The following is a 13,776-nucleotide window of genomic DNA, read 5'->3' on the forward strand; positions in this document are numbered from 1 at the left end:
GATGTATGGTATGAGTTTTTCCTCCTTGCACTCCTTCATTGATTCGTGTAGTTCAACTTCCATATCACCACACAATTCCAATGTTGAAAACTGCTTGGAATGTGACTTCAAACCTCCAACTTGCAATTTTTCCCGGATTTTGACATCCTCTTTTTCCCCCGGACTAGAGTCAATTTCAACAACATTTTCAATCACCCCGGTTGACTCTAATTCCATATTTTTCGTGGAATCACAAACACTCATAGAGTCGGTTGGCGGATGTTCAAGTCTTGATTCCTCAAAGTAAAGCTCACTTTCTTCCTCGGGATTGGACTCTTCTTGACTTTCTTCCACACTCTCAAGTTGGTGGGCATAGTGAGCCTCAACCAATATTTTTATTTGATCTTCCAAAGTGCGGATATGTTCATCATTGTGAGCCAAGCCTTGTTTCAAGTCCTCGAGTGCAAAGTTATGCTTCTCCTCATTTTCAAGAATGGTCTCCAACATGAGCATCATCTTCTCATTTTGAGCATTTGAGAGTTCTCCTTGGTTTTGATCAAGTGCCAAGGAAGAATTTTCGGCTTCCACATCTCAGAAAAATTCTTGGCTATCATTAACTTCCGAGGATTTTTGGACCTCTAAAGCTTCAAGCATTTCTCCCATTTGTGAGTGCAACCTTTCAAGTGCTACGTCATTTTGGAGACTATTTTCCAAAAGCTCCTCCAAGGCACTTTGTTCTTTGTTTCCTCCTTCAATTAGGCATTCTAACATGAGCTTGAACTCCCCATTTTGATCATGCTCAACTTCTTCTACTTCCATAGCCCTATCATTTTCATCACAAAAAGTAGAACCATCATAGTGGGGGCTTGGGGAAGGGAAGGACAAATAAGCACAATATTCCCAATGACCATTTTGACAACCACACTTATCACAAATACTCCACTCATGGGTTTGAGATTGTGCGCACAATCCACCCCGGGGAGAATTTAAATAATTTTGCCATGAGTGTGGTCCTCCACAATAAGGACAAGGATCATCAAAGTATGAACAACTACTATCCAACCAATTTTCATTATATGATGTCATTTTTCAAAAATAAGAAAGTAAACAAGAAACAAACAAGAAAAATAGACCAAGGTAAGAAAAATAATTACAAATATTCACAAGTTTGGACCAAAGCACTTACACTTATTTCTCAAACAACCTAAATTACGCCAAATTGTTCCCCGGCAACGGCGCCAATTTTGATGACGTCCAAATTCACTACTAAAAAGTAAATGGACACGATCGCATGCAATATAATTTACCCAACTATAAGTCGGGGTCGAATCCCACAGAGAACAATATGTAGGCGATTAGGAATGTAAGAGAATTATCACTTGTTATGCAATGCCAAACACTTAGAATTGATTTTAGAAAATATTTCTACCTAAATGCGAAAATGTAAACTAACCTAGAAAGCAAGTAAAATGATCAATGGCTACAAGTATGGTTGCATCGGGAATTACACTCAAGTAACAATCCAATGTATTTCACGATTTTACAAATATGAGCGAGTTTATGTTAATTAGCCACAGATAATAATTCTTAATTAGCTTCTTCAAAAGACTACCAAGACTTCCTAATTGAATTATCCCTAAAATGATTAGGAGATTAAGCACACCCAGATGTTGCTACAAGTAGTTCAATCCTATCCCTAGGTAGAATCTATAAACTGAGGGTTAACGCCTCAAGTTCTTGTTAATTAATCTTTCCCAACCCCAAATTATCTTTTCCAAAATTAATTCGGAGTAAATGGGCGAGTCCTAGGGTTAGCTAATCCCTTTGGAAACATTAAAGAACAAGAATAATTAAAGTAACAATAACTCACTTCATAAAAGGATAAAAATCATTCAATACATAAGCACAACAAGGTATTTAATCCACACTTTAAATATGAATATTTCCATAAACAAGATTCAAGTGTTGGAAATAAATACTACACACTTAAATATTCAATACAAAGCAAGGAAATGAAGAAATAAACATAAATGGGCAAGAAATCCTTAACCACAAGCTTGAAATCTTCAAAACCCAAGTGTGTGTGCAAACCCTAGCTTCCAACCTTGTTCTCTCTAGTGTTTGGAACTGAAAATAAGCCAAAAAATTCCCCACAAATGAGCTAAGTCGGGTGTTAAATGGTTTGGGGCCAAAAAATGTGAGATTCCAGAATTGCCCAGGTCTGATGCTCGATTTTCGCATTACGAACATAAGTTCGCAATTGCGAACTATGCATATACTGTGCACTTTCGCATTTGCGAAGAAGACTTCACATTTGCGAAGGTTGACTCCCCTAGTTGACTTCGCATTTGCGATGACTGCCTAAATCATCTTCCTTCGCAATTCGCATGCTTTCCTCGCAATACCAAAGACTGTATTCTTCGCAATTCCCAGGAGTATGTCGCAATTGCGACAACTGAAGCCCCTTCCCACATTTTCTTCTTTTTAGCTTCTTTTTGACTTGTTTCACTTGGTTTCTTCAACATCACTTCTAAATCACTTGATACCTGTAATATAGAAGTAAATGGCATTAAACACGTGATTTTATCAGTAACACATAGCAAAAATATAGGTTTAAATACAAGATAAGTTGGTAATAAAAACTTATCAGTACGCAAACCTTAACCAGAGGCGGACCTAGGATTTCAAGATTACCGGTGCGCATTTGCAATATTCAACCAAAATTTGATCTATATATATAGTGTGTCATTAATAATATGTCACTATTTTTTAAATACATATATACATGTATACATGAAATTTTTGCCAACCTTGCCGAGTGCCAGTGGCAATGACCCCCTATCTTTACAACACAGGCCCTCCTTTGGCCTTACCCCTACTTTGTGAAGATAGAGAGGTTGTTTTTCATTGACCTTCGGCTCAAGGAAAGCAAAAACAAACAGTAGTGCAATGAAAGTACGTAGTAAGTAAGCTATGAAAAGAGAAGTAGTAGAAACAACAAGATAATAGGAAAATCTAAGCAAAAGAAATAACAGGTAGTAATAAAATATAAGGCAAAGAAATATGAGACGACTACTACCACTACCACTACCACCACCACCACCACCACCACCACCACCACCACTACTACTACTACTACTTCTACCACCACCACTGCCACTACCACCACCACTACCACTACCACCACCAGCACTACCACCACCGCCACCACTACTACTACTACAACTACTAATATTACTGCTACTATTGCTACTACTGCTACTACTACTACTACTACTGCCACTACCACTATTACTACTACTGCCACTACTACTACTATCACTACCACTACCACTACCACCACAACAACCACTACTACGACTACTACTACTGCTATGACTACTACTGCTACTGCTACTACTACTACTGCAACTACTACTACTATTACCAATACCACTACTAGTATTACTACCACTATCACTATCACTATCACTACTACTATTACTACTACTACTACTACTACTACTACTACTACTACTACTACTACTACTACCACCACCACCATTATAACTATCATTACCACCATCACCACTACTACTACTACTACCACCACTAATACCACCACCACTATCACCACCACTACTACCACTACTACCACTACCAATACTACTACCACTACTGCTACAACTATCACTACTAGTACCAGTACTACCACTACTACTACTATTACCACTGCCACCACTACTACCACCACTACCACTATCACTATCACTACTATCACCGTCACTACTACTACCATTACCACCACCACTACTACTAACACTACTACCACTACTATCACTACTACTACCACCATCACCATCACCACCACTACTACCACCACCACCACCACCACCACTACTACTACCACTTCTACCACTACTACTACTACTACTACTAATACTACCACTATTATTACTGTTACGTCTATTACAACAACAACAACTACTGCTGCTACTGCTGCTGCTGCTGCTGCTGCTACTACTACTACTACTGCTGCTAATACTACTACTACTACTGTTGCTACTGCTGCTGCTGCTGCTGCTACTACTACCACCACCACTACTACTACCACCACCACCACCATCACTGCTACAACCACTACCACTATCACTACCAATACTACCACTACTATCACCACTACTACCAGCACTACCACCACTGCTACTACTACAGCTGCTACTACTACTACTACTATCTACTACTATTGCTACTACTACTACTAACAATACCACCACCACTACTACTATTACAGGACTGAAAAGAAGAATACTGAACTACCCCTTAACCTACAATCCTAATTCTGGATCTCCATGCCCTCCTATCCATAGGCATGTCCTCGGTAAGCTTGAGGTGAGCCATGTCCTGCCTAATCACCTCTTTGTAATACTTTTTCAGCCTACCTCTACCTCTCCTAAGACCCTCCATCACCAACCTCTCACACCTCCTCACTGTAGCATCTGTACATCTCCGATTCACATGTCCAAACCTTCTCAACCTTGCTTTATGCATCTTGTCTACCACTGGTGGCACTCCCACATTGTTTGTCACGACCCAATTCCCGAACCCGGTCGTGATGGCGCCTCTCGTGAAGACAAGGCCAGCCAGACCAATACAGAACACCTCTTTTAAGCAGTTAATTACCATTTAAGCAATTATGAAGCATGATTTAATAACAATAAATTCGCGAAAACATAGATAATAATAGTAGAACCATCCCAACACAGCCCAAACCGAGGTGTCACAAGTCACGAGCATCTATTAGAGTATAAATACAACTACAGGGCCTGAAATAAACAAAATAGGCTGATAAACAAAGGATGAAATACGGTGCTGCGAACGCTGGCAGCCACCTCGCTAAATCAGACGAGACTGCCTCCGATCAGCCAAAACCCGCTACCGGGTGTAAAAATACCTGCGTCTACACACAAGGTGCAGGGAGTAAAGTGAGTACTCCAACTCAGTGAGTAATAAAGGTAAATAACAATTGAGCAGTAAGATATCACGTAAAGAAAACCATCATGCTGTATAGAAGCAGTGTAAAATCCTTTGAGAAAGGCAGTGCAGCTGTGAAATCTTTAGAAACTATCTTAGCTCAGTTTAAACCTCTTTCGAAAATGACTTTTTCAACAGTTACGCAACGATTTCAAAACAATTAGTGCCGATAAGCACAGAAAATTCGCCCCTCGGGCATAAATACCACAGTATAACAGGTAAAACGTCAAGTAAATATGAAAGATGAACACATAAAGGTTCGCCCCTCGGGCAATAACTCAGAACAGTACCAGCCCCTCGGGCTCACTCTCAGAATAGTATCATATAGTAACCGCTGCGGCGTGCAGCCCGATCCACATATCGCTACGGCGTGCAGCCCCATTCATATATTTCGTCGACGGCGCTCACTAGGGGTGTGTAAACTCCGGGAGGGGCCCCATACGGCCCAAGCGCAATATCAAACCATCTCGTGGCGTACAAATCTCAGGCCCTCGGCCTCATAATCAAATCAGTATATCACCACTACGGCGTGCAGCCCGATCCCAAAGACATGTATCACCGCTGCGGCATGCAGCCCGATCCCAAAGATATCCTCACAATACAGGCCCTCGGCCTTACTTAGTCAAAAATCACATAAGCCTCTCGGGCAACAGTAAAACAGTATTTCTCAGCCTAAAACATCATTTAGAAATATCATTTAAGTCTCAAAACTGAGTAAAAATTGCTAAGTTGTGAAATAGTGGAAAACAGCATGACTGAGTTCAAGTAATAAGTCAAAACAGTGAGGAAACAGTAATAATAATCCCCAGAGGGTTCAAATAGTTAGCACGAAGCCCAAATATGGCAATCAGCCTAAATCATGATGACAACAAGTAAGTTTTAGTCAAATACATGGTAAGTTCATCAATCGGGACGGACCAAGTCACAATCCCCAACGGTGCTCTACCCCACGCTCACTTTCCGGCGTGCAAGTCACCTCAATATAGCACTACGATGTGCAAATCTGTGGTTTCAAACCCTCAGAATATCATTTACAATCATTACTCACCTCGAACCGGCGAAATCTCTAGCTAGCGACGCCTTTCCCCCTCAAATCGGCCTCCACGCACGTTGAATCTATCCAAAATCAGAATGAATACATTACAATATGCTAAGGGAACAAAGCCCAAGCGAAAACAATCAATAACGGGCACAAATTCCAAAATTTCCAAAACTCGAGCCCTGGGCCCAGTTCTCGAAACTCAAGAATTTTTACATCATTAGATTCCTCATCTCCCCACGAGTTCATACATATCAAAAGTTCTCAAATCCGACCTCAAATGGTCCTTCAAATCCCAATTCAAAAGTCCAATTTCTCAAGCCCTAGTTCTTCAATTTTAGGCTTAGATTCCATGAATTTCTAGGTGGATTTCACAATATAATCGAGTTTTAAGACCAAGATTCTTACCTCAAGTCGATTCCTCTTGAATCCCTCTTTAATTTCCTTCAAAAATCTCCAAAAACGAGCAGCCATGGGTGAAAATAGACCCACATTCGCGAACAAGATGACTTTAAAAACATTCTGCCCAGGCATATTTTTCCTCTATGCGATCGCGGGGAGACCTTCGCGATCGCGAAGCACAAATGTTCAGCCCTCAGAATTAACTCTATGCGAACGCGACGTATCCCATGCGAACGCAATGCACTGCCAACTTACACTATGTGATCGTGGACCACACTCCGCGTTCGCGATGAACAATTTCCAATCCAATACCTCAGGTCCACTTTACTCTATGCGAACGCGACCAGCCCTATGGGTTCGCGATCAACAAATTCCATCTACTATGCGATCGCATCTCCATCTCTGCGAACGTGAAGAACGATTGCACTGCTCCCTCAAAAGCCTCTATGCGATCGCGAGAGGACCATCGCAATCGCGATGAACAAAATACCAGAACTGGAACATGCAATCTTTCTGAAGTCCTCAAAGCATGAAATGGTCCGATTAACCACCCGAATCTCACCCGAGGCCCTCGGGACCTCAACCAAACATACCCGCATAATCCATAACATCATTCAAACTTGTTCCAATCATCAAAACACCTCCAACAACATCAAATTACTCAAAACTCATCGAATTCAAGCCTATGTTTCCAAAAACTTCCGAAATACACTTTCGATCAAAAACCCGACCAAACGACGTCCGAATGACCTGAAATTTTGCACACACATCACAAATGACATAACGAAGCTACAGCAACTCTCGGAATTCCATTCCGACTCCTGGATCAAAATCTCACCTATTAACCGGAAATCGCCAAAACCTCTACTTCGCCAATTCAAGCCAAATTCCACTCCGGACCTCTAAAACCGATTCCGATCACGCTCCTAAGTCATAAATCACCCAACAAAGCTAACCAAATCATAAAAATTCCGATCTGAGCTCATATACAAACAAGTCAACTCTTGGTCAAGCCTCTCAAATGCAAAGCTTTCAACTGAGACTCTTCTTTCAAATTCATTCCGATTTTCCTGAAAACCAAAAACCAACGATCTACATCAGTCATAATACATCACACGGGGCAAGTCATGCCCGAGAACTGGCGATCAAAGTGCAAAAGCTCAAAACTACCGGTCGGGTCGTTACATCCTCCACCACTTAAACAGACGTTCGTCCTCGAACGTACCTAGAGTTGTTCTAAAAGCCAACCAATCGCTGAATAACCTTACCATGCATATACCCGGGGGTGATCCCACGTCACCCTATCTCATATAGGTCCGAGGTCTGGTAACACATTGAAACTGAAATTGCACAACCCAATCTAGCCCATGAATCATAGAACCACATTTTCACTCCTGAAACCATCAATACAATCAAAACCTCACACCTATACTCTGAATAGACCCGAACTAGCTGTAATAGCCCATGCCTGCAACCTCAGGTGCAAGTATATGATATACCACATAGCTCAAACACACGCAGCGATAACTTCCATTCACAGCAGCTGCCCACAACAACCAAATACCGATAGAAAACCTCTTATCAGCTAAAGTCTCATTCCAACACTTTCATATACTACCAACGATAAACAAAACACGCAATAAACCATAACCATTTCTCAGATCAACCATTCATGAGGCCATATTTCCTCTGGCAACTACCATAGCAATTTTTTTTGAACCGAACCTCGATATTTACCCATCAAACATGCTGAAATCGAATCCGTTTGTATTCATTAATGATCCCAACGATCTCTTCTGACCAAACACACCACCCTGGTGACATGACACATCAATACGGGACTAAGCCACAACTTGCATAACTACGCGCACTAATAAGCAACAGTCTGAACATACTCAAATCATGAAAAAAATGACTCAATTGAGAGAGTTGTACCTCAAGCTCGCCGGTACCATCACAACACAAGGCTGAGAACCCGTCTCACATCATAGGATAGAACACATGAATCTACCCGCAAGATCATATCTCCACATAGCTTCGCGGCAATGCATGATCCTATCCAAACACTGCTCCACATGAAACACCTCAAGTCACTATGATCGAAGGCGACAACCACTCGGCATTTGATGTCTGGAACCAAAGCAAATCATTACACCCGCGGTGAAACAAGTAACATATACCACGCAAACCCGATAGGACATAATCGATACGCCATTCACCGAGAAACACCCAATTACTCTCCCCGCTTGACTTCCACTATGAACCTCCAATAGAACTGCACCATACGTGCCCATAACCAACAAATCATAACGTCTCGCAACACAGTAAAGCAACTCAAAGATCTCTCCAGATCACTGATAAGCTCAACAATGGTCGAATCGACCTATCCCTCAACAATACAATTCGGGGCAAACCAAGCCGACTCAAGCTAGAACACGCATCCACATTGGCCTGCCAACGAACTCATTACCAAGGAAGCCTGAAGCTGCTCCTTCCACTATCATAACTCATGTCGAAGCCGTACGATACGGTGCCCGGCACCAAACTAATACCAAAATCCACAACCTCGCCCAGTGACATGCCCGGCCACAAGAAACACATCCGAAAGTCCCTTAACACCAGAACTGAACCAATGGTAGAAACCTCTGCACTGACACCCATCACGAAGGCCCCAAATAAAAAGACAAATCCTTCCCAGCCGTCCGCTGGGTCTTCGAAATATAAAAAAAATCCCCAATAGGACATAATCCGTCAAACATCGCCACTCAATCCGTGGCATTTTTCGGCATAGCCAACAACGCCGTCTTATCGCAACAGTCCAGAATAACACAACACGGAGACAACCAGTCTGAACCCAATATCACTTCCAAATCCAACATACCAAGCAATAAAAGGTTTGCTAGGGTCTCCAAACCCCGATATTCACTAAACAGCCGATACACGTGACTCACAACAACAATATAGCCTGAACGTGAGAACTTCCGGTCTCCAACCCCATGTAGCACACAAATCACCATACCTGATCCCCAAATTCCGCAGTCCGAATACATATCACACCTTAAGTACCCAATCATTCCACGATAGATACTCTAAAATTTCCCTGTGCTACCAAGCAAACCCGAATATCACCAGTCGATCTAACAAGACAATGCCGCAATACTACCGAAGTGCTATCAATTTAATCACATTGCCCTTTCTGAAACATATACCCTCGCCAAATCACTATGATTAGCAATACCATCCCCTTAATCATCTGAAGATCATTTACCCTAATCACCTAAAACTGCCTGTGCTACCGAAGAATTTTATGACTTTCCATTCAGAACTGAACAGTAACCTTACACACGCAAATCACAATCCTCCACGACATATCGCATATACCATACCATCCAAGGGTAACATGAAAACCTCGTCTCCCTTCCGATCCACGAACACCTACGTACTCCACTAGTCAAGAACTTTCCATTGATCCCATCCAGAAGAAAAATCACTATACATCCCATGTTCCGCATGCCCATAGAAAATATACATCTCCAAACCACGGTAAAACCCATCAAGAGCTCTCCAAGTTCCCTTCGCACAAACCAGACCTACCAGGACTGAATCCTTCTAACTCGACCAAACAAGCAAGCCATCAAAACCCAAGAGCATTGCTGCAAGATACCCGTAAAAACTCATTACCTCGAACACACACAAAGGGTTCATCTCCTTACCCTACCGATTCGGTCTACCATCAAGCTACTCATCTATCTTAATTTCCTGCTGATTCATCTTCAACTTGGTATTCCCTCTTGCTATAGCACCACAGTGCCTCAACCCAGGCTTACCACACGGAACCAAGCATAAAGCCACACAGTCGAAGGCTCATACGTCGCTGAATACTTTCTTAAACATTCCCAGAAACACCGCATTCCAGAATACTTTACTCTGAATTCCTGCGAATCTAAATCCGTTACCTTTACTTTCCTGATACTGATACATATAATCCCATAATTAGCATAGAAATACCACAAGTCTTGACCTCTTCCAATAAGACCCAGTTTCTAACCACGTATACAACTTTAAGATACCCAATTGTTACATGTAGAATCTGAACACATTAGAACCATTCTCGAGAGTCATTTACTCTATTTAAACTGCAATTAGCCTGATCAAACGAACAGAACCTCCCGCTCCTCATTAGCACTCTAACACCGCAGGACATGACCTCATCCCGATACAAACAAGCATCTTCCTGCTCTATGCACCGAGCATTCTTTACCAATAACAACTTAAGACATCCTGTGATTCTCACACACCTACGAAGCACCATATAACCTTTGTCAAAATTTTCCTTCACTCGAGCCATCCTTGACCTCAATCTCCGTAATCCGTAACTGACTCACCAACACGCCTCGAACTGGAACCAACATAGCACCTAACCGTGCAATCAACTTAATCAATTGCAAACTCCCCCACTTGGCTCGAAGCCATAGATCAAAACACACCCAATAACTCATAACGCATATACTCTATTGCTGCCATAATACCCTAGTGAGATTAAACTCAATCCTTCATAAGCTTGTGGGAACATAAATCATCTAGAATTTTAACTCTTCTACAAATTTCGCATTCACTCACACAACAAAGTTAAGCCCACTCTCTAGGCGACCCAATTTAGATTTCAACACATATTCTTCACTTGTAAATGAGATCTTCTAATAGACAACATAAGGATCACACAACCTTAGAACACTCCGCAGGAGATAACCCACCTGCTTTGCTTCCAAATAACATTTCTGTATACCTTCCACCGTCACAAGCATTACGCAGTCACTTGATCTTCATGAGTTCGAACTCATACCGCAACATGAAATTTACTTTACTCCCAACTGGGAAACATGAAAAGATTCTTCACACGTCCATAACTCGGGGCTATACCTCGAATTAAGATGGAATTCAAGCACCTAATAGTTCTTCTATCCTCAAGCAGACCCTTCTCGTCGCTTCCAAATCATATGGATACATCTCGCAGTACTAACATGCTAATCACACTATCATCTAGCTGTCACTTCCACTAATAGGGACACCAGCGAACATATAAGTTCAAAAACACTTGCTCACACAATCAGCACCTCGGTGCTCAAGCTATAGGCAAAAAATCCGGCCTCAAGTCCTCCAGACTGGCCCAACATCAACTCACAGGGATCACATCTCGCCCCTCGATCGGGGATCACAATCCATCAATGCACATCTGATACTGAGCGCTTATGCGCGCATACGAACGCGTGGAAGGAATTTCAAGAATTACTTTTCAAGCTGAATCAAAGGACGCACGATAAGAATTCAAGAATATGAAGTTTTCCTAAAGGTTCTGCAGCCTCTCGAGGATAAATACAGACGTCTCCGTACCGATCCGCGAGACCCTACTAAACCTGCTCATGACTCATGAGACCTATGTAACCTAGGCTCTGATACCAACTTGTCACGACCCAATTCCCGAACCCTGTCGTGATGGCGCCTCTCGTGAAGACAAGGCCCGCCAGACCAATACAGACACCTCTTTTAAGCAGTTAATTACCATTTAAGCAATTATAAAGCATGATTTAATAACAACAAAATTCGCGGAAACATAGATAATAATAGTAGAACCATCCCAACACAGCCCAAACCGGGGTGTCACAAGTCACGAGCATCTATTAGAGTATAAATACAACTACAGGGCTTGAAATAAACAAAATAGGACTGGTAAACAAAGGATGAAATACGGTGCTGCGAACGCTGGCAGCCACCTCGCTAAATCAGGCAACACTGCCTCCGATCAGCCAAAACCCGCTACCGGGTGTATAATACCTACATTTGCACACAAGGTGCAGGGAGTAAAGTGAGTACTCCAACTCAGTGAGTAATAAAGGTAAATAACAATTGAGCAGTAAGAAATCACGTAAAGCAAACCATCATGCTATATAGAAGCAGTGTAAAATCCTTTGAGAAAGGCAGTGCAGCTGTGAAATCTTTAGAAAATATCTTAGCTCAGTTCAAACCTCTTTCGAAAATGACTTTTTCAATAGTTACGCAACAATTTCAAAACAATTAGTGCCGATAAGCACAGAAAATTCGCCCCTCGGGCACAAATACCACAGTATAACAGGTAAAACGACAAGTAAATATGAAAGATGAACACATAAAGGTTCGCCCCTCGGGCAATAACTCAGAACAGTACCAGCCCCTCGGGCTCACTCTCAGAACACTCTCAGAATAGTATCATATAGTAACCGCTGCGGCGTGCAGCCCGATCCACTTATCGCTGCGGCGTGCAGCCCAATCCATATATTTCGTCGACGGCGCTCACTGGGGTGTGCAGACTTCGGGAGGGGCCCCTTACGGCCCTAGCGCAATATGAAGCCATCTCGTGGCATACAAATCTCAGGCCCTCGGCCTCATAATCAAATCAGTGTATCACCGCTGTGGCATGCAGCCCGATCCCAAAGACATGTATCACCTCTGCGACGTGCAGCCCGATCCCAAAGATATCCTCACAACGCAGGCCCTCGGCCTTACTCAGTAAAAATCACATAAGCCTCTCGGGCAATAGTAAAATAGTATTTCTCAGCCCAAAACATCATTTAGAAATATCATTTAAGTCTCAAAACTGAGTAAAAATGGTTGAGTTGTAAAACAGTAGAAAACAGCATGACTGAGTTCAAGTAATAAGTCAAAACAGTGAGGAAACAGTGATAATAATCCCCGGAGGGTTCAAATAGTTGGCACGAAGCCCAAATATGGCAATCAACCTAAATCATAATGACAACAAGTAAGTTTTAGTCAAATACATGGTAAGTTCATCAATCGGGACGGACCAAGTCACAATCCCCAACGGTGCTCTACCCCACGCTCACTTTCCAGCATGCAAGTCACCTTAATATAGCACTACGATGTGCAAATCCGTGGTTTCAAACCCTCAGAATATCATTTACAATCATTACTCACCTCGAACAAGCAAAATCTCTAGCTCGCGACGCCTTTGCCCCTCAAATCGGCCTCCACGCACGTCGAATCTATCCAAAATCAGAACAAATACAACTCAATATGCTAAGAGAACAAAGCCCAAGCGAAAACAATCAATAACGGGCACAAATCCCGAAATTTCCAAAACCCAAGCCCCGGGCCCACTTCTCGAAACTCAGAAATTTTTGCATCATTAGATTCTTCATCTCCCCACGAGTTCATACATATTAAAAGTTCTCAAACCTCAAATGGTCCTTCAAATCCCAATTCAAAAGTCCAATTTCTCAAGCCCTAGTTGTTCAATTTTAGGCTTAGATTCCATGAATTTCTAGGTGGATTTCACAATATAATCGAGA

General features: G+C 42.2%; 1 protein-coding gene across 1 annotated transcript in view; it reads right to left on the reverse strand.

Annotated features, from left to right (window-relative positions):
- Nucleotides 1–4,509, reverse strand: part of LOC109214097 (sericin-1-like) — a 5,942-nt gene extending 1,433 nt beyond the window's left edge. The window contains exons 1-2 of the mRNA XM_019377986.1: nt 4,433–4,509; nt 3,512–3,906 (exon numbers count right to left, since the gene is read on the reverse strand). Coding sequence (XP_019233531.1) covers nt 3,512–3,906; nt 4,433–4,509 — 472 coding nt within the window. The remainder of the gene's footprint in view (nt 1–3,511; nt 3,907–4,432) is intronic.
- Nucleotides 4,510–13,776: the final 9,267 nt, after the last annotated feature.

Source organism: Nicotiana attenuata, unplaced genomic scaffold, assembly GCF_001879085.1.
Source record: "Nicotiana attenuata strain UT unplaced genomic scaffold, NIATTr2, whole genome shotgun sequence".
Classification (NCBI taxonomy): Eukaryota; Viridiplantae; Streptophyta; class Magnoliopsida; order Solanales; family Solanaceae; genus Nicotiana; species Nicotiana attenuata.